This window comes from Balaenoptera ricei, chromosome 14, assembly GCF_028023285.1.
Source record: "Balaenoptera ricei isolate mBalRic1 chromosome 14, mBalRic1.hap2, whole genome shotgun sequence".
NCBI classification, from domain to species: Eukaryota; Metazoa; Chordata; class Mammalia; order Artiodactyla; family Balaenopteridae; genus Balaenoptera; species Balaenoptera ricei.
The window spans coordinates 67,228,836-67,255,315 of NC_082652.1; the positions used below are offsets into that span (position 1 = coordinate 67,228,836).

The 26,480-nt window shown below is 36.9% G+C and overlaps 1 protein-coding gene across 7 annotated transcripts in view; it reads right to left on the reverse strand.

Moving 5' to 3' along the window:
* Positions 1–26,480, reverse strand: part of PIAS2 (protein inhibitor of activated STAT 2) — a 94,505-nt gene that overhangs the window by 36,172 nt on the left and 31,853 nt on the right. For all 7 annotated transcript variants that reach the window (XM_059895206.1, XM_059895201.1, XM_059895200.1 and 4 more), the window contains 4 exons: positions 25,495–25,579; positions 9,524–9,574; positions 9,303–9,393; positions 1,710–1,844 (listed from right to left, as the gene is read on the reverse strand). In XM_059895206.1, the coding sequence (XP_059751189.1) occupies positions 1,710–1,844; positions 9,303–9,393; positions 9,524–9,574; positions 25,495–25,579 (362 nt within the window). The remainder of the gene's footprint in view (positions 1–1,709; positions 1,845–9,302; positions 9,394–9,523; positions 9,575–25,494; positions 25,580–26,480) is intronic.

The window sequence follows — 26,480 nt, forward strand, 5'->3', positions numbered from 1 at the left end:
AACCCAAAAGCAGCTATTGAGAAAAAATTTGACAATTAATTCCTGTTCCCAAACGGGCATTTTACTAGGGAAGGGGAAGCTACTACAGTATATAAGACACATGAAGAAACTATAAAAATCAAAAAGACGAGGCCAGAAAATAATAGCATCCAATCCCATACTCTCTTAGATCTGGCACAAAGGAACTTTCATTAGCTATTTATAAAGCTATGAAGAGATGATATACAATTTTACCTAAATGCTAAAAACCTACTTTACCATTTCATTACATTCATTCATTCAATCAATTCTACAAGAAATAAAATACTTTTAACAGTTGCCAAACCAAATACTTTAAATATCATTTTTAATGTCCTGTAACAGTCCTTTCAAATATCTGAGTACCCACTATAGTGTGCAAATTTAAGTCAATTAATCATTATAATTGCAAGGAAAGAATATTATTCCCAGTATGTGGCAAAAAAAACCCCCACACCTGTCAGGCCTTCAATGTCTGCAATCTTTTACTCAAAAAATCTGTAAGTTCATAATCATTTCAAAAAGATATACTACTCTTCTGTTCAAATTCCTCTCACTAAGCTTTAAAGCATTAATACTTGCTCAGTTAACAATGTCCCTTATATTTGCATATAACACCCATTCTCGAGATTTTATTTATTCTTTATAATAAGCAGGCCTCAGGGAATTAAGCAATTTGGCCAAAATCAAACAATTTGCCAACTTGGGACTAAGCCAAGATTTCCCAAATCCTTATCCAGTGCTTTACCACTGTACATTCACTTCACACAAATAAAAAATATTAGGGATCAGTGTCTTATGATAAAAAAAGTTAGAGTAAAAATTCAGAAATGAGAGCTCAAGAGAACAATCATTAAAGAGATCCTAATGTCTGTACAGTCAATACAAAAATATTCTTTATATCCAGCTCTGCAATTACCTTGGTGATAAAACCAAATAATTCTGGCTACAAACATGACTCAACTTCTCCATCTACAAATAGAAATACTATCCTTTATTTCTATGAAACAGCAACATTAAAGCTGATGTTCAGAAGTTAACTGAAATCTCTTGCCATTCTATTATTTCAGTTATATAAACAAGCAGTTCTAAAATGGAAATCCCTCGTTGTATTAATCAGTATCTCATAATTGACAAAACGCATTTTGAGACTAAGCATCAGCAGAAACCCAGGTTCATCAACCTAAAAATACAGAGGAAATAATATAAATCTAAGTAAATATTTTCATATGGATGCCCACATGTTATTTGAAGTATCAGCTGTTCATATACAGGCTGGAACAGATTATTTCTAATCACAACATGAGTACATTTAACCAAATGTTAATCTTCTCCAAAGCCTGAGAAAGCTTTCTTTGTTCCTCTTCAAAAATATATAACATTACCCCAAATTCCCAGTTTCTTAAAATACTACTTAAACACGCATAAACACAATTGTGATTAACCATTAACTTAAGAAATACTGTAATGATACTTATTTCCTTTCTAAGAAAATAAAGAGATGATACTCAGGAAACCTTAAAGTTTTAACCTTGAAAATCTCTGCATCTCTACCCTGAACTGAAAATTACTGCTTTTTGGGGTTACAAACAGAAAACTGAATGAGCTGGAGCTAGTAGCCTAAGAAAAGACAAAGTAAATCAACAACTAGTGGGAACACTTTCATGCTACCCAGAGAAAAGAATCTTTACCTTTCCAATTTCTGACGCCCAAGAAATGGAAATCTGGTTTGGCACAGCTGAGGATAATCTAACTAAAGATGTAATATTCAAAGGGCGTCCAGGGCGCTTCTGTTCAATCCCATTTTTAGGTGGTGGTGCATAGCCCTATAACCAAGAAAGAAAAATAATTTTAAATTCTCTGTAGAGGAGCAAACATTTTCTCCAAGACGAGTACAGTATCTTGCCTAATTTCAGTCGCACTTAATTACTTTTATTTTATCCTGGAAATCACATAGTCCTCACCCTAAGGTCACCGAGCCAAAAGAGGAAAATGACCTTTTAAAAATGTTACAAAATATTTCACAAATCCAGAAAAATACAACAAAAAATCCATGTTCCATTAAAATTAAAGATGCTGAGATCTTGCCATACTGACTACGAATTTTTTTCCTTTTTTTAAACAATAAAGTTGCACCTCTTTACACTGATTCATCTTAGGAGCTCTCATTCATTCAAATACTAGGGGTGAGAGAGGGAAAACGAACTCTGGAAATTAAAAAAAAAAAAGCAGATCAGTGAATTTCAAAGGAATTATTAAAATCTTCTGAGTGATAAAAACGCTCTCCACTGTCTTCTCTCCAAGTAGAACAGAGATTGCCATCTTTAATACCAGGTCACGTTAACAAAAAAGAATAACCAATATTTCAATTGGCATTGAATTAGCTTGATGGCTATAATAAAACTGCTACTTATATATTTTTCTATTTTTTCTAGTCATTAAGTATTTGTTTTAAATAGTAAACAGTCTCACTTTTGATTTCACAGTACATCCAATTCTCAATTACCACAGGACTTTTCAGTTTCTGATTTTCAAAACCAATATATTTTTTAGAAAATTAAAATTTCTTAACTGCGAAAACATCTACGTATTGAAAAGCGCACACCATATTTCATTGACTCTAAGATGACAATGATGCAATTTATGTACCACTGAGAAGGAAAAAACAGTAAGTTAATGATACAACCTAATGTACTTTTTTTCCTGCATACATATCAAGAAAACATAAGCAAAATGAACTGGCTAACATATTCCTTTAGGATATACAGAAGAATCTTTTGAATCGTTTTTTCACTGTCATCAATGCATATGTTTTCCACATGATACTCTCCTATATGCCACCAAGAGCTCGAGCTAAAAATACTTCTTAAAATTATATTCTACTCCACAAATATCTCTCAGATTTCCTTGCAAGTCACCGACACCCTTAGACTAACTGCAAGGGTTAATGCTGACACACCCTGGATATTAAGAGAACAAAAATTTCAAATAACAGCCAGGATTCACGAACCTTCCTCGAAATGTCCTCAAGTCACTTGTTGACTGAAAAACCGATGAAGGGCAGTTAACCAGTCATGCCATGGGAATAATAACATCAGGGTTGTGCAAGTGCAGGCAACAACAATACATTACAGCTGCCACCTGATCATCAGAAACTGTTAAGACACCTCTGCATTTTAAAGATGTCAAAAATATGCACCTTGGTAACAATGAGATACAGTTTTGGTGGTATCACACAGCAGAGCCTAGGAAAACAGTCTATCGCACTAGGGAACACCTTTTGCTGCCTTGTAGGAGGTAGGATAGTGATTATTAAGTGTGAATTCCCATGATAACTTGTAATCTACAACTTGCAACAAGACTTTGAAAATCATTGAGAACTGTCTGAGCAGAGGAATAGAAGACAAAGAGAAGAACGTAAATAACTTTCATTACACTATGGAAAAGGGAAATTGTGTGTGCGTGTGCGTGTGTAGAGGAGGATTATGCCCATCTAAAGTTGTTCAAGTGAAATAAAACAAAGAAGCAAACTCATAAGAAAGTCCTCTTATAAAGACTAGGAATTGGTTCAATGAGCAACACACACAAGGAATATCAACACCAATATCTGGGTAATTGTGAATGAAACCACTGTTTTGCCTGTTTTGGGCCTGAAAGACAATTCTGTCTTCTGGTATGTCCACTAGTACGTTAACCAAATAAAAATAATGGCACAGGGTGTGCCAAAATGATAAAAACTCATGAACTAGTTAGACAATAAACTCTCTAAATTGGAATTTGAGACACCCAGCAACAATGTTGTTAGTTAATTTGAAAGAAGAGAGCAATAGAAGGGAAGAGAATAAAAGAGCATATAAGAATGAGGTGTTAGCAAATTCAAAACCAAATATGGTACTAGTCTTATTCACTGAAATATTTTAAATCTATTCTCTACCCCACATGACTAGTTTAATTTCATTGGTAATTCTGAGTTATCTGTATACTTATATTCTCCCTCTGACCAACAGTATCACCTCCAGTCAACCATCAGTTACCTGATTATTGAGAACAGGATATACAGTTGACCCTTCAACAACTCGGGGGCTGGGGCACTCACCCTCCGAAAATCCAAGTATAACTTACAGTCAGCCCTCTGAATATTCAGTTCCTCTGTACCTGAGGCACACGCAATACTGTAGTATTCACTACTGAAAATAACGCAGTATTTGGACCCGAGCAGTTCAAATCCATGTTGTTCAAGGGTCAACCACAGCTGGAATTTTGTAAAATGTAAAAGCTGAGCCTTCACATATTTCTAACAATTTTCCATATCTAAAGCAAAAATAAAATTAAGTTCATCTGACAGGAGACCTTTGGAGTAAATCTAAGGCTTTCTAAATAAAGGCTGCTGGAGAGCCATTGGAAGATTTTTTCATCAGTCTCAACCTAACATTTCAACAGAAGATATACCTAAAGAACCTTTTCTGTTACATGCTCTGACAACATCCCATCTACTTGTAATTCTGACAAAAGTCGACAGTGTTGCTCCTTTAACATTTTCCCCCTAATTTTCTAATTACCATTACTACCTTAATACTACCAACATATTTACTATTTTACTTTGTATTATAAAAATTTTCAAACATACACAAGAGTAGAAAGAACAGTAAAGTACCCACCAAACCACTACAATTATCAACATGTTGTCAATCTTGTTTCATTTGCCTCTGGCCCAACCCGAGCCCACCCCAAAATACATAACCCCCCCCCAAAATATATACCCCACACATATACACATTTATTTTTGCCCGAGTATTTAAATGCAAGTTCTAGACATGCCATTTGACCCATACTTTTATATGCATCTTTAAAAGAACTTAAAAAAAAAAAAACAGTATCACGACCTTAATTTAACCATAATTTAAAAAATTGCCTATCTACTTTATATTCCAATTTCTCAACTGCCTCAGAGATGTCTTTTATCTTTTTATTACTGAAACTTTCAAACCTATACAAAAATAGGGAAAAAAGTATAACAAACTCCCATATACCTATCATCCAATTCAATAATTTACTTATAAGCAGTTTTTACCGCCATCTCAGATTATTATATAAGGTATCCCAGACACATTACTTTATCCATACATAGTTTGGTATATATGATGTCCTTTTACAGTTTGAATCGGAATCCAAACTTGATCCTCACAGTGTGCTCAGCTGTTTCTGAAGTCTCCTTTATTGTATATTAAAGAATAATTTTTATTCTCTCCCAATCCCTGCCTCCAATTCTACTCCTTTTCCAATGATGCCGTTGGAGACCCCAGGGCTTCTGACCTGAAGAATGACCTTTTCTTCTGTATTAGACAGACTGCTTCCTCACAGTATGAAGGTGTGATACTCCCATGTTTTAAGCTGGTAATTAGTTGTACAGGCTTGACCAAATTCACGTTCAAATTTTCAGGCACAAAAACTACCTAAGGAATGTTATGTTCTTCCTATTGTACCACATCATGAGGCACAGAGTGTCTGTCTGCCCCATGTAAAGGTTGATCAGTTCAGCTGATGTCGGCCTGACCCTTCCACTATAAAGTTCCGTATCCAGCTTTGACCTAATGGTTTTAGTATCCATTGATGATGGTTACCTAGATCCATTATCCGATTACAGATTACAAAAAAAACGTTTTTAAATCCATTCTTCCTTTTGCTTATATTAGTTGAAATCTTTCCATAAAGAACTTGACCTCATCAACATTTTGTTACTCTGAAATCAATGATTCTCTCCCTTAACCAGTTTTTAGAGTAATGAGTTGATGTAACCTCCAATGGTTTATTTTAGCATAATTATAAACTCATTTATATCTTTGATAATTTTGAGTCCACTTAAGTATTATTTTTTTAGATGCCAATATTATCCCACCTCAGGCCAAGGGAATCTCTTCAAATTGGTGTGTGTGTGGGTTTCAAAAGAAGAAAATATTGACTTTACTTCAGGCCAGATTTACTGTGAGGCAGACCGTCGGTGTAACTAATATATGCAGGAAAAAAATAATATATCAGGAAAGAGAAATCCACAAACTCAGAAAGAGAATACATTGAGATAATGGCACTAGCACTAAGTCTCCCGCTGCACCGAGAGGAAATACTCAGGAGATCTTTGTCAGCTGAACTGTGAGCACACATCCTCTCCATGCTTTGGAATCTTTCCAAGAAATACTACCCCATGTCAACCCACCTCCACACCCCAACCTTACAGCTCCAAAGGTTCACATACATTTCTCAAAATCTGTTTAAAAGGAAAAATAATTCAGCCTCTCAAAATAACTCTCCAAGCAAAGAATTTTTCTCCCTTCTGCCCTTAAAAACATGTCATTTTCTCATTTGGCTGTCACTGTGTATGCTTGCAGTGCTTGAGTCAAAGGTGGAGGTGTGGGGAAGATTCTCAGAGGCAGTTTCACTTGTGTCTGTCCACTCTGCACTTATCGTTCTACAAGTCCTGCTATGAACTGCTTACTGTCATCCCTGTATCAAGGGACTGGAAAAATCAAGAGATAAAGGTGTTTTATAAAACTCAGCATCTTGATGTGGGTAAAACAGCACATAAACTGCTTTCATCACCATCTGAGCCTTAAGAATCCAGGGACACGTTGCTATTATCAAGGTAACACCATTTCCCATTCAGTTTACTCTTTGTTCATCATGGATCCATAATGACTGCATACTGCAATAAGGTCATACACATAGACACTTGTTCCCAGACACAAATTCGAATTTATTCAGAGCTCTAATGGGAAATCCCATGACTTACTCCTCCAGGATCTGTTGTATGATAAACCAGGATCATGGGCAAGGACCACATGTCAAACTTCTTTGTGGCCTGTTGATGCTTCTTACAATTGGAACAAAGTCCCTGAAGATCTCCATGGTGGTGAAGAGCTCACTTCTTCTGAGGCGGCAGTACACTCACATGATTCTCATAAATCTGCTTCATGCTAGTAAAGACTCCATATTACATTATCCCAAACAACAGCAATTGTGGCTCAAGGGGAGGTCTCAGCAGTTTTTCATCAGTTGCATGTAAATTTATGTCAACTGTTCCATAGGCGTTCACAGGGCTGAAGACGAAAAACCTGGGAAAGACTGGCATCTGGTCTTTGGGATGGTCCTATTAGGATCAGGCAAGCTCGCCCCTGCCCCCACCATCACCCCATTGCCTTCTGTTTATGAAATCTGTTTTGAAATCCTTTGTCCTAATGCTCACCTTTCTTAACCTCCCTCACAAGTGCTCCTGGAGCCACTGCAGGACTCTGGCTCCAGAGGTGAGTGCAAGACCCATCAGACAAACGATGTTTCACGTAGTAGCTGATGTGTTCACAAACAGCCTAGTATAAGTACTCAACGGTTAGTTAGTGCTTTTGGAAAGAAAGCAGCAGTGACTGAGTAACAATGTCCCAGAGGAAGTGCTCAACTGCCTAATTTCTTCTCTCTCAAAAGTCCTGGAAGAATGACAAATTCAGAGCTATCCATAGTGGTGCTGCAGATCTCATGGATGAAAATATTATAGCAAAAATACTGGTCCACCTGGAAAATTGTGTGGAATGTGTGTATACACATCAGTCACTATCATATTTTCTGAAGCAATGCCAGAGTTTAGGTAGAGCCTCACACATTTCAGACACGACCCCCCAGCACTGGCACATATAATACTGGATAGATCTTCAAGGTGGGTCTATAGACATCAAGAAGATCATCATAATTAGATATTTCTTCAAGGAGAATGAGAGAGTTAAATAGCAATAAAAGTCAAAGGTCAAAAGAAATCTTAGCCCATCGTGGACAAAGAAAATTGGATATGAAAAGCAATGGAAAATGTCCTATCATTCCAAAATCCCAGGTTTCCTTTGCTACACATCTGGCCACCCAGTGGCATCCTTCAGCTCCAAGTAAGGCTGCTTCTTCCCTTGGTTTAGATCATTATATGATCCATCCAGATAAAAGACAGCTCCTGAGATCTGTTGTTGCTTATAGCCAGAAACCCAAGAGACAAAATGTCCCACCTGGGTTTGAACATGCACAAGGCCATGAAAGCATTCCTCCCCACCATATCTGCTCAGCCTCTGAAATTTCCCCTTTCATCCCCACAAAACTCTTTCGTATGATTTCAGCCTCACAGACATCTTTCAAAAAGAGTAGGCAGCGGTGCAGTATTGCTCAAGCCCTATAAAACGCATGAAACACGTTATTTCTCGGGTCTCTAAATCCACAGGCTACGTATGAGAGAAATGAGACTCGTGACAACCAAGAAGTCAGATCTTTGACTGGCAGGGTCGGCCTTGGCCATGGGCCATCTTCACTTTGGGCTTCAACTACAACCACTTGGCCCTGGTACAGCCTGCTCACAGCTGTTGCGCATATACTTATTCCAGAGACAAGTCTTGTGCCCAGCAGGAATGCTAAACAGCTGCCCCATCTCTATCTCAACAGTCACATGGTAACTGCTTTGCTGAAATGGCAGCTTAACATAATGGTAGAATCACTGTTCTCACAGCACTTCTTCAGTTAAGATACATATCCACTCTGTAGGGCTTGAAAAACAGGCCATGCTCTACTACTATTGTGATTAAGGCTTTACTTCCACACAGCTGTACCAAATTAGTAACTTAGTCCAAACCTCAGTGGAGAGAGATACATAGTCCAGTTCAACAATTAATTGTTATATTAAGATTTGACTAACAGGATTTGAAGAGTCTGGAGCTACCTAACAGGTCAGAAACAGGCTATACACACTGAGAGAGTGTGTGTGTGTGTATCTCCCAGGTGCTGAAGCCCATACGCTACTTCACCGCTTAAACAACAGGCTGTCAATCAAATACCACTGCATCCATCCCCCAAGTGTGTGCACCATCAAGGCTCAAGCTCAGAATCCTTAATCTCCACATCCAGTCGCTCTCAGCAGCCTCTAACTTTCATCATCTCATACATGGCTGAGGCCCAGCTCATTCAGACATCCACTACAACACGCTGCCCTACATATGCAGGTCCTGCCCTGCCACTATGCCATTTGATATGATCTTAAGAGTCTTTCACAGCTTCCTCGCTTCCTGGCACAAGATGCTTCAAGCTCATCTTTTCCGTCTCCCCCAAACCTGGAATCAGCCACTTCCCCAAGGAGCCATGAATCTCTCTAGTGGAAAACTGTATTTAATGCTGGGACTGTTCATTGGTCCTAAGTGATCACTATTTCTAGGCCTTGTTAGTATTTATAATAAACTTACATACAAAAGCCTTGTGAATAAAAAGCAACTTACAGGCAAAGGAAACAGCTTCCCATTTACTTTTATACAGAGACTATTGGGATAGTTATCTTCTTGAGGGCAACTCGTCTCTGCCAGGCAAAGTCTGCATTAAAGAAAAAAAAGAAACACTCTTAAATAATGTACTCAAACATGTTTATGTATTTACAAATTCAGGACTATATACATACAGTTACAAGTATAAAATTAAAGTAACAAGAAAATTTCAAACTCACCTCAACTGAACTTGGACTGTATAATCTCTCCTACCACCTGGCAAAAAATCCCTGTTGGAAAGAGAAAAAAATTGGGTTAAGAAAACACAACTAGAATTCACAGAAACATTCTCAACAGAAAAAAGCATTATTGGTATTTTTACTCTTAGTCCTTAAAAAATGAACACTACCTTACCAATAGCACAAGGCTTAATTAAAACACTGTAGTGATGACAGCCCTCATTTGCTTAACATTTAGTCTTGTCTTTATGGCAATTTTAAAGTATTTTCAATTCATGGGAACTTTCGCAATACAAGTTTTATTTCAACGGACAACAGACTTGGTTAACAGGAAAAGGAGCATGGTTCTAAGAGTTTAATAAATTAATTTGTTTACTTACAGTGGTTCTGAAGCCTTGGCTGAGCATTCTAATCACTTGCAAATTTTGTTTTAATATACAGGCCCACACATCAGATATTCTTATTGGTTCTGAAGCACAGTCTGAGCATTAGTAGTTTTTACAACTACTCAGGTGATTCTAATAAAGAACTAGGATAGAGAACTGGTGTCTAGAGTCTCAGAACCTCTATACCACAGCAACTTCATAACTATGTACCCGAATAAGGAAAGACAATCTCTTAGAATTTCTAGATGAGAACCTAACAGAGTCTCATATGAAATATCTCTGGGATGGAACCTCCTAAACCCTTGCCACTCAAAATGGAGTCCACAATGAGGCAGCATTGTAACTGCTTGGGAGCTTCTTAGTTAGAAATGCAGAACCTCAGGCCCCACCCCAAAACTACAGAATTAGAATCTGAATTTTAGTAAGATTCCCAAAGTGACATGTATTCACTTTACAGTTTAAGAAATCTTCTCCTTAGCCATTATCATAAATCTTGGACTGTGTCAGAGAGAAGATCATTAGAGATTAGTCCTGTCTTGAGAGTACATAGAGCCCTCCATCTTCTTCCAACTTGCTTCTTACTGCTTTCAATTCTCTATGTTCACAGGAAGGCAGTAAAGCACAGTAGTGCCCAGCCTGAGTTCTATAGTCCCAAACTGTATGACCTTGGGCAAATTACCTAACCTTTCTGTGCCTCAGTTACATCTGTTAAAGATGAAAAATTACTGCATCTACTTCATGAAGTTGCTGTGACAAACGTGTTAATACACTACATGTGAAGTGCCTGGATATAAGAAGTGCTCAACAAGTGTGAGCAGCTGGCTGCTATTATTGTTAACTGTTTCTCTTGCCAGTAGTAGCTTCCACATTTCTCAAATGCCTATTCAAAATATCCTAGACAACACTGACCTCTTGAGAGTAACTCATATCATTCTGCTCATTAAAATCAAGAAACACTGCAAAGTCCGGGTGCTGAAGCATCAAAGATAAATAAGACATAATATTTGCTCTCAAAGGTCTCATATGCTAGTAAGTAACAAAATTATACAACTAAAATAATATGTGGTGTTACAGTACATTATGAAAAATAAGTGTTACAGAAAAGAGGGAAATTCAATTTTGTCTTGAAAGTTCAAGGCAATTACCACAATCAGTCCAAACAAATTAGAAAACAGGGTTTGTACAGCAGTGGTTCTATTTCCACATAGAGAGACACACTTCCATCAGTAACAGTGGCTTCACTAGCAGGGTGATTCTCAACAGAAGGAAAGGTGAGTATCAACCAGAGATACATGGGAGAAACTTGTTAGGTTGGGAACATAATTTTTAAAAAGAGAAAAGACAAAAGACGAACCTAGAAAGATAAATGGGAGAATGTTATAAAGGGTTTTCAATGGTTCACTAAGGATTTCTATTTATTCCAGTAAGGGAAATTAACATAAACTGGGAAATGCAATGTGTTACAGATCTTCACAAACGTGACGAGTAATGACTACGCATCTTCTGACATTCATTTTCTGCCAGTCACTGCTCTAGGAACTTTCACATGTTGAACTCATTTATCAGATATAAAGGCATTTACTATATGCCAGGCACTGTGACAGGCTCTGAGAATATAAAAATGAGTAAGAGATGTTGGTTTCATTAAGAAGTTTGTAAATTCAAGTAGTCAAATAAATGCTTTAATAGAAAATAAGTACATGAGAGTAGTGCAGAGGGAGACAAATGATGAAATTGGGGAAATGTGAAAAGGCATCACAGAAAAGGGAAGACTTGAACTGGCCCTTAAAACATGACTCAGGTTTGCCAAGCAGAGTAAGGAGGAAGAGGATATGCAAAGATGCACAGCTATCAAAGTCTAGCTAGAGTATAGGCTGCTAAAGAGTGACAGGAGATGAGATGATTAAAAAAAGTTTCGTAGATCCTACAGAGGCCACTTCTCCAAAGTCGAGAAACAAAACTCACCTACCACATACATAAAAATACAAATAGCAACTCAGACAAAATGAGGTGGCAGAGGAACATTTTCCAGATGAAGGAACGAGATAAAACTCCAGAAGAAAAACTAAGTGAAGCAGAGACAGGCAATCTACCCGAGAAAGAGTAATGATCGTAGGATGATCAAAGAATTTGGGAGAAGAATGGATGCACAGGGTGAGAAGTTAGAAGTTTTTAACAGAGTTAGAAAATATAATGAACAACCAGAGATGAAGAATGTAATAACTGAAATGAAAAATACACTAGAAGGAATCAACAACAGACTAAACGATACAGAGGAATGGATCAGTGAACTGGAAGACAGTAGCGGAAATCACTGCCACTGAACAGAAAAAAGAAAAAAGAATGAAAAGAAATGAGGATAGTTTAAGAGACATCTGGGACATCAAAAATCACTAATAATTCACATTATAGGGGCCCCCAAAAGGAGAAGAGAAAGAGAAAGGGCCTGAGAACATATTTGAAGACATAACAGCTGAAAACTTCCTTAACGTGGAAAAGGAAGGAAAAATAAACAAATGGGACCTAATCAAATGTAAAAGCTTTTACAAAGCAAAGTAAACCATCCACAAAACAAAAAGACAATGTACGGAATGGCAGAAAATATTTGCAGATGATATGACTGATAAGGAATCAATATCCAACATTTATAAACAGCTCATACAACTCAACATCAAAAAAAAACCCGATTAAAAAATGAACAGAACTGAACAGACGTTTTTCCAAAAAGGAAATGCAGATGGCCAACAACATTGTTAATCATCAGAGAAATGTAAATCAAAACTACAATGAGGTATCACCTCACATGAGTCAGAAGGGCTATCATCAAAAAATCTACAAATAATAAATGCTGGAGAAGGTGTGGAGGAAAAGGAACCCTCCTACACTGTTGGTGGGAATGCAAATTGGTGCAGCCCCTATGGAGTACAGTGTGGAGGTTCCCTAAAAAACTAGAGTTACCATATAACCCAGCAATCCCACTCCCAGGCATATATCCAGAAAAGACAAACACTCTTAATTCAAAAAAAATACATGCACCCCAACGTTCACAGCAGCACTACAATAGTCAAGACATGGAAGCAACCTAAGTGTCCATCAACAGATGAATGGATAAAGAAGATACACATACACAGAGACACACACACTCAAACACAATGGAATATTACTCAGCCATAAAAAGAATAAAATATTGTCATTTGCAGCAACATGGGTGGACCAAGAGATTATCATACTAAGTGAAGTAAATCAGACAGAGAAAGACAAATATTATATACCACTTATATGTGGAATCTAAAAAAAATAACACAAATGAACTTATTTACAAAACAGAAAACAAACTCAGACATAGAAAACAGACTTATGGTTACCAAAAGGGAAAGGGGGCTAGGGGTAGGGATAAATTAAGAGTATGGGATTAAAAGATACTACCATATATATAGAATAGATAACAGGATTTACAGTATAGCACATGGATCTATATTCAATATCTCGTAACAACCTATAATGGAAAAGAATCTAAAAAAGATACATATATATCTGAATAACTTAGCTGCACCCCCCCCCGAAACTGATGCAATACTGTAAATCAACTATACTTCAATTTAAAAAATTAAATTTTAAAAAAAGAAGATGAAGAGGATTAACCAAGATGGCAGAGTAGAAGGACGTGCTCTCACTCCCTCTTGCGAGAGCACCAGAATCACAACTGGCTGCTGGACAATCATCGACAGGAAGACACTGGACTTCACCAAGGAGGATACCCCACGTCCAAGGACAGAGAAGCCACAGTGAGACGGTAGGAGGGGCGCAATCAGAGTAAAATCAGATCCCATAACTGCTGGGTGGGTGACTCACAGACTGGCGAGCACTTATACCACAGAAGTCCACCCACTTGAGTGAAGGTTCTGAGCCCCACGTCAGGCTTCCCAACCTGGGGGTCCGGCAACGGGAGGAGGAATTCATAGAGAATCAGACTTTGAAGCCTAGTGGGAACTGATTGCAGGACTTCGACAGGACTGGGGGAAACAGAGACCCCACTCTTGGAGGGTGCACACAAAACAGTGTGTGCATCGGGACCCAGGGGAAGGAGCAGTGACCCTGGGGGAGACTGAACCAGACATACCTGCTGGTGTTGGGGGGTCTCCTGCAGAGGCGGGGGCTGGCTCTGTTTCACCGTGGGGACAAGGACACTGGCAGCAGAGGTTCTGGGAAGTACTCCTTGGCGTGAGCCCTCCCAGAGTCTGCCATTAGCCCCACCAAAGAGCCCGGGTACGCTCCAGTGTTGGGTTGCCTCGGGCAAAACAACCAACAGGGAGGGAACCCAGCCCCACCCATCAACAGTCAAGTGGATTAAAGTTTTACAGAGCTCTGACCCGCCACAGCAACAGTCAGATCTACCCACCTCCAGAGCCTCCCATCAAGCCTCTTAGATAGCCTCAACCACCAGAGGGCAGACAGCAGAAGCAAAAAAACTACAATCCTGCAGCCTGTGGAACAAAAACCACATTCACAGAAAGATAGACAAGATGAAAAGGCAGAGGGCTATATACCAGATGAAGGAACAAGAAAAAACCCCAGAAAAACAACTAAATGAAGTGGAGATAGGCAACCTTCCAGAAAAAGAATTCAGAATAATGATAGTGAAGATGATCCAGGACCTCGGAATAAGAATGGAGGCAAAGATTGAGAAGATGCAAGAAATGATTAACAAAGACCTAGAAGAACTAAAGAACAAACAGAGATGACCAATACAAAAACTGAAATGAAAACTACACTAGAAGGAATCAATAGCAGAATAACTGAGGCAGAAGAATGGATAAGTGACCTGGAAGACAGAATGGTGGAATTCACTGCTGTGGAACAGACTAAAGAAGAAAGAATGAAAAGAAATGAAGACAGCCTAAGAGACCTCTGGGACAACATTAAATGCAACAACATTCACATTATAGGGGTCCCACAAGGAGGAGAGAGAGAGAAAGGACCCGAGAAAATATTTGAAGAGATTAGAGTCGAAAACTTCCCTAACATGGGAAAGGAAATAGCCACCCAAGTCCAGGAAGCGCAGAGTCCCATACAGGATAAACCCAAGGAGAAACACGCCGAGACACATAGTAATCAAAGTGGCAAAAATTAAAGACAAAGAAAAATTATTGAAAGCAGCAAGGGAAAAACGACAAATAACATACAATGGAACTCCCATAAGGTTAACAGCTGATTTCTCAGCAGAAACTCTACGAGCCAGAAGGCAGCGGCATGATATACTTAAAGTGATGAAAGGGAAGAACCTACAACCAAGATTACTCTACCCAGCAAGGATCTCATTTAGATTTGATGGAGAAATCAAAAGCTTTACAAACAAGCAAAAGCTAAGAGAATTCAGCACCACCAAACCAGCTCTACAACAAATGCTAAAGGAACTCCTCTAAGTGGGAAACACAAGAGAAGAAAAGGACCTACAAAAACAAACCCAAAACAATTAAGAAAATGGTAATAGGAACATACATATCAATAATTACCTTCACCGTGAATGGATTAAATGCTCCAACCAAAAGACACAGGTTCACTGAATGGATACAGAAACAAGACCCATATATACGCTGTCTACAAGAGACCCACTTTAGACCTAGGGACACATACAGACTGAAAGTGAGGGGATGGAAAAGATATTCCATGCAAATGGAAAACAAAAGAAAGCTGGAGTATCAATACTCATATCAGACAAAATAGACTTTAAAATAAAGAATGTTACAAGAGACAAGGAAGGACACTACATAATGATCAAGGGATCAATCCAAGAAGAAGATATAACAATTATAAATATATATGCACCCAACATAGGAGCACCTCAATACATAAGGCAACTGCTAACAGCTATAAAAGAGGAAATTGACAGTAACACAATAAGAGTGGGGGACTTTAACACCTCACTTACACCAATGGACAGATCATCCAAAATGAAAATAAATAAGGAAACAGAAGCTTTAAATGACACAGTAGACCAGATAGATTTAATTGATATTTATAGGACATTTCATCCAAAAACAGCAGATTACACATTCTTCTCAAGTGCGCACGGAACATTCTCCAGGATAGATCACATCTTGGGTCACAAATCAAGCCTCAGTAAATTTAAGAAAATTGAAATCATATCAAGCATCTTTTCTGACCACAACGCTATGAGATTAGAAATGAATTACAGGGAAAAAAACGTAAAAAAGACAAACACATGGAGGCTAAACAATACGTTACTAAATAACCAAGAGATCACTGAAGAAATCAAAGAGGAAATCAAAAAATACCTAGAGACAAATGACAATGAAAACACAACAACCCAAAACCTATGGGATGCAGCAAAGGCAGTTCTAAGAGGGAAGTTTATAGCTATACAAGCCTACCTTAAGAAACAAGAAACATCTCAAATAAACAATCTAACCTTACACCTAATGAAACTAGAGAAAGAAGAACAACAAAACCCAAAGTTAGCAGAAGGAAAGAAATCATAAAGATCAGAGCAGAAATAAATGAAATAGAAACAAAGAAAACAATAGCAAAGATCAATAAAACTAAAAGCTGGTTCTTTGAGAAGATAAACAAAATTGATAAGCCATTAGCCAGACTCATCAAGATAAAGAGGGAGAGGACTCAAATCAATAAAATCAAAAATGAAAAAGGATAAGTTACAACAGACACCGCAGAAATACAAAGCATCCTAAGAGACTACTACAAGCAACTCTATGCCAATAAAATGGACAACCTGGAAGAAATGGACATATTCTTAGAAAGGTATAACCTTCCATGACTGAACCAGGAAGAAGCAAAAAATATGAACAGACCAATCACAAGTAATGAAGTTGAAACTGTGATTAAAAACCTTCCAACAAACAAAAGTCCAGGACCAGATGGTTTCACAGGTGAATTCTATCAAACATTTAGAGAAGAGATAACACCTATCCTTCTCAAACTCTTCCAAAAAATTGCAGAGGAAGGAACACTCCCAAAATCATTCTATGAGGCCACCATCACCCTGATACCAAAACCAAACAAAAACACTACAAAAAAAGAAAATTACAGACCAATATCACTGATCAATATAGATGCAAAAATCCTCAACAAAATACTAGCAAACAGAATCCAACAACTCATTAAAAGGATCACACACCACGATCAAGTGGGATTTATCCCAGGGATGCAAGGATTCTTCAATGTACGCAATGTGATACACCATATTAACAAACTGAAGAATAAAAACCATATGATCATCTCAATAGATGCAGAAAAAGCTTTTGACAAAATTCAACACCCATTTATGATAAAAACTCTCCAGAAAGTGGGCATAGAGGGAACCTACCTCAACATAATAAAGGCCATATATGACAAACCCACAGCAAACATCATTCTCAACAGTGAAAAACTGAAAGCATTTCCTCTAAGATCAGGAACGAGACAAGGATGTAGCACTCTCACCACTATTATTCAACATAGCTCTGGAAGTCCTAGCCACGGCAATCAGAGAAGAAAAAGAAATAAAAGGAATACAAATTGGAAAAGAAGAAGTAAAACTGTCACTGTTTGCAGATGACATGATACTATACATAGAGAATCCTAAAACTGCCACTAGAAAACTGCTAGAGCTAATTAATGAATTTGGTAAAGTTGCAGGATACAAAATTAATGCACAGAAATCTCTTGCATTCCTATACACTAATGATGAAAAATCTGAAAGAGAAATTATGGAAACACTCTCATTTACCATTGCAGCAAAAAGAATAAAATACCTAGGAATAAACCTACCTAGGAGACAAAAGACCTATGACCTATATGCAGAAAACTATAAGACACTATTGAAAGAAATTAAAGATGATACCAACAGATGGAGAGATATACCATGTTCTTGGATTGGAAGAATCAACATTGTGAAAATGACTATACTACCCAAAGCAATCTACAGATTCAATGCAATCCCTATCAAATTACCAATGGCATTTTTTACGGAGCGCGAACAAATCATCTTAAAATTTGTATGGAGACACAAAAGACCCTGAATAGCCAAAGCAGTCCTGAGGGAAAAAAACAGAGCTGGAGGAATCAGACTCCCTGACTTCAGACTATACTACAAAGCTACAGTAATCAAGGCAATATGGTACTGGCACAAAAACAGAAACACAGATCAATGGAACAAGATAGAAAGCCCAGAGATAAACCCATGCACCTATGGTCAACTAATCTATGACAAAGGAGGCAAAGATATACAATGGAGAAAAGACAGTCTCTTCAATAAGTGGTGCTGGGAAAACTGGACAGCTACATGTAAAAGAATGAAATTAGAATACTCCTTAACACCATACACAAAAATAAACTCAAAATGGATTCGAGACCTAAATGTAAGACTGGACACTATAAAACTCTTAGAGGAAAACATAGGAAGAACACTCTTTGACATAAATCACAGCAAGATCTTTTTTGATCCACCTCCTAGAGAAATGGAAATAAAAACAAAAATAAACAAATGGGACCTAATGAAACTTAAAAGCTTTCGCACAGCAAAGGAAACCATAAACAAGATGAAAAGACAGCCCTCAGAATGGGAGAAAATATTTGCACATGAATCAGCAGACAAAGGATTAATCTCCAAAATATATAAACAGCTCATGCAGCTCAATATTAAAAAAACAAACAACCCAATCCAAAAATGGGCAGAAGACCTAAATAGACATTTCTCCAAAGAAGACATACAGATGGCCAAGAAACACATGAAAAGCTGCTCAACATCACTAATTATTAGAGAAATGCAAATCAAAATTATAATGAGGTATCACCTCACACCAGTTAGAACGGGCATCATCAGAAAATCTACAAACAACAAATGCTGGAGAGGGTGTGGAGAAAAGGGAACCCTCTTGCACTGTTGGTGGCAATGTAAATTGATACAGCCACTATGGAGAACAATATGGAGGTTCCTTAAAAAAATAAAAATAGAATTACCATATGACCCAGCAATCCCACTACTGGGCATATACCCAGAGAAAACCGTAATTCAAAAAGACACATGCACCCGAATGTTCATTGCAGCACTATTTACAATAGCCAGGTCATGGAAGCAACCTAAATGCCCATCAACAGACGAATGGATAAAGAAGTTGTGGTACATATATACAATGGAATATTACTCAGCCATACAAAGGAACGAAATTGAGTCATTTGTTGAGACGTGGATGGATCTAGAGACTGTCATACAGAGTGAAGTAAGTCAGAAAGAGAAAAACAAATATCGTATATTAACGCATGTATGTGGAACCTAGAAAAATGGTACAGATGAGCCGGTTTGCAGGGCAGAAGTTGAGACACAGATGTAGAGAACAGACATATGGACACCAAGGGGGGAAAACTGCGGTGGGGTGGGGATGGCGGTGTGCTGAATTGGGTGATTGGGATTGACATGTATACACTGATGTGTATAAAATTGATGCCTAATAAGAACCTGCAGTATAAAAAAACAAACAAAATAACTAATACTAAACTTTCATTGGGTTATTTGTATGGAAATATGTTAATATAAATGTTTCAGACATTACATGAAATTTCTAAAAATCTTTTATTTTCTGGTATAATGTTATAAGTCATAATCCTAGTTATTACTTTAAAATGTATATCTCAGAAATAACTAATTTTCTTGTCAACTGCATTATTATGAACTTTCATCAAATCTTTAACCGTGGTCATTTTTAAGTCTTTTGTCATTTACAGACAGTTCTGGGTGTACTCTGATGCTTTTGCAAATATGTTCCTATAAAAGGGTTTCATCTTCAAGAAATTCATGGAAAAGACTCTGACAAGTACAGGTTTCTGGTAACTGACTGTACTGCTGAACTGAATGAATAAGCATTTTCAGAACTCTAATGAGAAACTGATGAACTCATAAAAGTGCTAACAAAAGATCAAGATGAAAAAAAAATTAATTACATGGGACTGAGTGAACTGATGAGGATGAGTATAATTTTTGTGACTTTCTGTTTGAATTTAAACAAAAAAAAATCCCACAAGGACTCAGAGGCAAAGAATATACAAATCAATTTTCACTGCAAAGTAAAGGAGCTGTTACAGTGGAGGATTACTGGACTGAATGTCAATATTATGACATAGTATGAGTGTGTTTCATGTTTGGTAATTGCAATCATTGTTGCTTTTGTTGTGGTCATCCATGTACAATGCTTGGTGTCAGTCTATTTATCTCTTGTAAAAATAAAATACAGTGTGTGTGTGTGTGTGTGTGTGTGTGTGTGGAAAAAAAAAAAAAGAAGATGAGTAGAGTAGGATGTTGAAGAGAACTGTCAAGCAATGGAGTATGGACTTCATAAGGTTTTTAAGCACAAGAAAGAAAAAACTGTATGGGCTTTAGAAAGATCACTTGGTCAGCTGGGAGAGTTAGGAGGTCATTACAATTGTATAGGCAAAAGATGAGGGCTTGAAAGTTATTTAAACATGAATATCACTGAATGATATTTAGGGATAAAACCTGATAGGACTCAATGACTGACTAGATACAGGAAGGTAGGATAAGGGGACCTAGGATGGTACCCAGGTTTCGGAATGGTGCAACTGGATAGATGGTGATGCTACTCACCAGGATAAGCAGAGGTAGAGCCAGTTATGGCATTCAACCCCCAACCACTGAGTGAGGTGGTGATTATTTTTCTAATTTTACACACTGGGTAAATAAGATTCCATAGGCTTTAGGAACTTACCTAGGGGCATACAGACTTAAGTGATTGAGCCAGAATTCACATTCCAATTGATACTACTCTGAAGACCATGCTAACTCCCTCAAAGGTAGAGTTAATTCAAGTTTTAAATATTGAAAGAGACATAAAAGAAGGATCAACACAGTGTAGCAAACTGAGGGGATGTGGTAGATGAAGTATGGGATAATACAAAGAGGCCTCTGTCCAGGCAGATCCCATGCCATTAATGAAATAGACAACAGACTGAAATATATACTAAGCAAAAATCTCTTTGAAGCCAGTTAATAAAAAAAAAAAACCACATTCACGGATACTGTCACAGAGCAGAGAGAAGAGAATCACACACTGATTTCGGGAACATGCAAGAGATGTCAGTGTAAGAAACTGAGAGAGCATGATTACAGAGGCATTGGTAGCCAATGGAAGGAGTGGTGCTATAGACAAGAACAGAGCTGAACTCACTGATCAATCGTTATAAGATGCAATAGAAAAAAAAAAAAAAAAACAAACCCAAACCTGAATGCATTCACGCCTCTGGTTTAGACGGTATCAGCACCACAGGAAAAGGGGAGGAGCTGGCCGCACAGCAGCAGTTTCCAAATCCGCGCACTGGACGCCCCTGGGGAGCTGTAAAAACGGCTGCTGTTTGGGTTCTGTCCTCAGAGATTCTAATTTAATTGGTACGAATGAAATCTGGGTATTTGGAGTCTTAAAGCCTCCCCAGTTGATTCGAATATGCAGCAAAATTTGAGAACCATAGGGATAGAAGTCAAATGACACCACAAGAAGCACAATTATCCAAATCCAGAATGTGTAATATGCTAACAGAGTCAAATGAACCACTTTTTTCCAGAGAAAGTGGTAGGAAGTACTGTAAGAGCAGAACCAGAGCTCCTTGGAGAAGTTATCTTTCCAGAACTGGGGCAGAGAAAATAAAAGATGAGCCTGGACCAGTAAAGTAGTCCTCAGAAATGGGTGGAGACATATCAAAAGGGCATAGGAGCCAACCTGAAAGAATGGCCAATAGCCAAAGGTGGAACAGTTTGAGCAACAATATGAATTATATAGCACTGGATTATAACCCAGAGTACCCCAGGGCCCACACAGATACAAGCAAGTAATTGAATAAATAAATGGGGGGCAAGGGGCAGCTCTTCCTTACAAAAGAATAACTCCAGTGTGAAAAAGAATAATAACAACAGAAAAATCACATCACTGGAGCACAAGAGAGTTTATGATGAAGTAATTACTGAAGGCAAGATCCATGAGTGAACGCTAAATTGGTGGGAAAAATTTGAAGATAAACAGAATATGTGCCTAGTCTCAAAATATCTCCCCCAAGATATTTATTAATAACAAAGGAAAAAAACAGCAACTTTACAGTGTAGAAGTCTGGTGAACAGTACCTTACCCAAGTGATCAAAATTAACATCACCAAATATAAGATGTATCAATATTATGGAGCACTGTTATGATACACTGAGAAGGGCATAGAACTTGAGGTACTCTTGCTAAAAATGCATAATCTCAATCTAATCATGACAAAACATCAGACAAACCCAAACTGAGGAACGTTCTACAAAATACCTGATCAGTACTCCATAAAAATATCAAAAGTTAAGAAAGAGAAGAAAACACTAAGAAACCATCACAGACTGAAAGAGACTAATAACACAACTATTAAATGTGATTTGGGATCTTGGATTGGATCAAGGAACAGAAATTAATTAGCAGAAAATCTGATGAAACCTGAATAAAGACTGTAGTTTATTTAATAGTATTACACCAAGGTTAATTTCTTGGTTTTGATAATTGCACTTATAATTATGCAACATGGTAATATTAAAGGAACTGGCTGAAGAGTATTATCTACTACATTCACATCTTTTCTATAAACCTAAGATTACTTCAAAGTAAAAAGTTTTTTTTAAATCTTGGGAGACATAAAAGTCAAAATAATACATGTCTGAATACTGAAGAACAACTGAGAAAATTTGAATATAGGGTAGACACTGTTTTACATTAAAGAATTATTAATTTTTTAGTGTGATTACGTTAAAAATTAGAGATGTATCTTGAGGTATTTCTGGGTGAAATTATATGATGTCTGCAATTTCCTTTAAAATATTTCAGGAAAAAAAGTTGGAGTGGTCACATACAGATTCCAAAATGTTGATAATTATTAAACCTAGGTAATGAGTACCAAACTGCTACTTCCGCTTCTTAGGAAGGAGATTTTTTACTATTTGATTACCCAACTCTGAAAAGGTTGGAGTTTGCATGCACATGTGTATGTGTGTTTTGTCTTCTTTGCTGGTAGGATCACAAGTAGCCTTACTTTTATGGTTAATTGTTTTTTAATTTTTATTGTGGTTAAATATTCGTAAGATAAAATTTATCATGTTAACCATCTTAAAAGTGTATAGTTCTATGGCTTTAAGTACATTCACATTATATCATCACCACCATCCATCTCCAGAACATAATTAAAATTTTTAATTGAAAATAATTATTTAAATTTTAGTCATTCATTTTTTTTGACTAATTAATACATTCACATAGTTCAAACGTCAAAAGATACAAAAAAGGATATAAAGTGAAGAGACTCCCCCAGTTCCGACCCCGACCACCTGATTCCCTCCTCCAGAGGCAGCTTATCATATTTGTCCAGACATATTTTATGCACTTACGCAAATTACACACACACACCTTTTTAAGGCAAATGGTACATATTATCACAATTCCATGCTGAGTAAATAATCTCCTTCCTTCAAAGGCCCACCCAACACCCTAAAGAAGCTTTCCCAGACCACCAACGTTAAGAGTAATCTTCTCCTATAAATCAGCTCTTATTTGTCATTACTGAATTGGCTCTTTTCATATTGGCTCTCGCAATGCCAACAATCATTTTAGGTATATGAGCTAGTTCACTAACGAGACTGCAAGCAACTTGTAGAAAAGAGGCATGTCATATAATACAGTGTTTTGTACCTAATAAACACTTAGTAAATGTTCTCAAGCAAGGAATCATCAATGAATAACAAACAAAACTTTATAATAATGATATGGCTTGGATATAAAATACAATTTTTCATTTATCCTATTAATTTTTTAGTTGGTTTATTACTATCCCCAACATTGAAAGTACTTCCAATTTATAAAAACTGCCTGCAATGTCTTGCCCCTGGTGGACATGAACTGCATCAAGCTACATTCATTTTACTTCTTTGATAATTTCCTCCTCTAAATTTTCTCTACTTTTCCTAAAACCCCTATTATTTGGATATTTGGATACTGGGTCTTTTGGACTAATCCTTAGTACTGTCTTTTTTTTTTTTTCTTTTAATCTTATTTTTCAACACTTTGTCTTTTTCCCTTTTGTGGGAGAGAGCCAGACTATCTAAGCACTACTTTTTGGGAGCTCAAATTTTACCAGGTCAAGTTATAAAATCATTCTGAGACTGTGTTGAGAGCAGTGATGTGATTGACGAAAGAATCGAAAGCTGTGTGTGTCCCATACTCTTCTACATAACGACAGTGCATCTTCAAGATGTCAGGAGGTTTAAAAGAGAGAGAGGCCCATAAATTTGGATCCACCATCCTGGGAGATTGACAATACACATTAACGTATTAAAGACTCTGAAAAGTCTGGTTTTAAGAACTTATGTACCTACGTTGAATACAGAATTTCCAAAACTTAACTGCAGAATCTTTACTTTTTAAAAACTCCTATTAACATCTCAGAGAAGGTGAGTGTCTAACGAAGAGCTGAAAGGATGCAAAAAACCTCTAATTTGCTCAACTCTTTGTTCTAACTTTTAACTCTACAATCCCAGAAAATCATTTAACCTCCAGGAGTCTCAGTTTTCTTATGCTAAATCTTTCTAAAGTCTTATAAATAATATATTATTAACACCAAGGATGACTATATTTTTAACTGGGAAAGTATATACTACAGATTTCCTTTTCTTTCTTCCTATCTCTCTTAGTTCATTTGCTCTTTATAAATGTGTTTAAGTTTACCCTATTTTTGAAATGGAAAAGCTAAGAGTATTTTTCATAATTGTTTTCAGATTTCTGCTAATTTTTTGGTCTAGGTAACCATATAGCTCAGAAAGGTCCCAGTTTATGTTCTTATCCCAGAAAAAATTATTAATAATATCCACTTTCACTCTAAAAATGCCTCTGTTTGGATGATGAAGTTTATGGTCACTCGATCTTTGTTCTGTTATCACAAATTCTTTATGTTGCTATATTTAGAATAAAAGTTTCATTAAAAAAAAGTTACTGCCAAATGTGACAAAAAGTAATTCAAAGGGGTTTTATTCAAAAGTTAAAATTTTTTTCTAACAGAGTATTTATTAAATATTTGGCTAACCTTAGTCAAAATATACTATGCTTACTTAAGGAGAAATGGCCCAACTGTTATGGACTGAACTGTGTTCCCCCAAAATTCATATGCTGAAGCCCTAACCCCCAATGTGACTGTCTGTGGAGTTGGGGACTTTAAAGAGGTCATTAAGATCAAATGAGGTCATAAGGGTGGGGCCTTAATCCACTAGGACTGGTGTCCTTATAAGAAGAAGAAGAGACACCAGGAATACACAGGCACACAGAGGAAAGGCCATGTGAGAACACACAGCAAGAAGGCAGCCATCTGCGAGCCAAGGAGGGAGGCCTCAGAAGAAACCAAATCTGTCAACACCTTAGTCTTGGACTTCAAGCCTCCTGAAATGTGAGAAGACAAATTTCTGTTGTTTAAGCCACCCAGTCTGTGGTACTTTGTTACGGCAGGCCTAGCAGACTAATACACCAACATCCTTGAGAATATATTCCAAACTCCTCTTACCTGGATATGCATATCTCTCTAACTTGTTGAGGTGTCAGAGCAAAAATAAAAAACTTCTCTTGAAACCGTTGAATACTGCTTTGAACTGGGGAAGAAAAAAAAAGAAAGATAATATTCCAATAACAAATCCAATAACAGAAGAACCTGCAATAACCAGGCACTTCTGATAGAGTCTGCCCAATTCTGAAACTTTCATGGTTAAAATACACCAATCTGAAGTACTAAGCTACATTCATCTTGGACTCATGAAAGTAAAGTCACTCTAAAGCAGGTTCAATGTTAAATATTTACCATTCTTTATTCTAACATACTAATTTTAATCAAAATATAACACAACCTTCAAAATTACATTTCATCCTTGACTACAGTATCATCTAATGAAAGTCTGAGGAAGTCAAAAACACCACCCAGGAGAATTCTATCCAAGATTCAGGTCTCTTTTGTTCTTGTTTGTTTTGTTTCTTTTGTTGTTGTGTTTTGTTTTCAATACTTTATATTCAATTATGCAGAGCATTCATATAAGAGAAAATTTAAAATTTTAAAACTTCTAAGTTGGGAGACTTATTAAGACACAAAATAAATATCGGCATACAGATGATTAGCTAGTTAAAAAAGATTATCTAATGAAGTCATCCTTCAGAAGTGTATTATTAAAAACTGAAGTGTATTTTCTTCTCAAAGAACTTTAACAGATTCAATGATGTTGTAGTATTCATGAAAACAATGAATGCTTTCAATGAACACTTGACTGAATATGCATCTATATTCCGATAATCAATTGTTTACAATTATCATTAAACACTGCTTTATGAGAACATTTTAAAATGATAATCCTCCTATACACACAGCAAAACTTTTCTAATTTTATGAGCTTTAAACAGAATATAGAAAACTTGAATCACCCGAAAGAATTTTATCTATACAGAAACAATCACTATATTAATAATCATCAGTGATGTTTAATACCAAAATACTTTTCTCCCTAT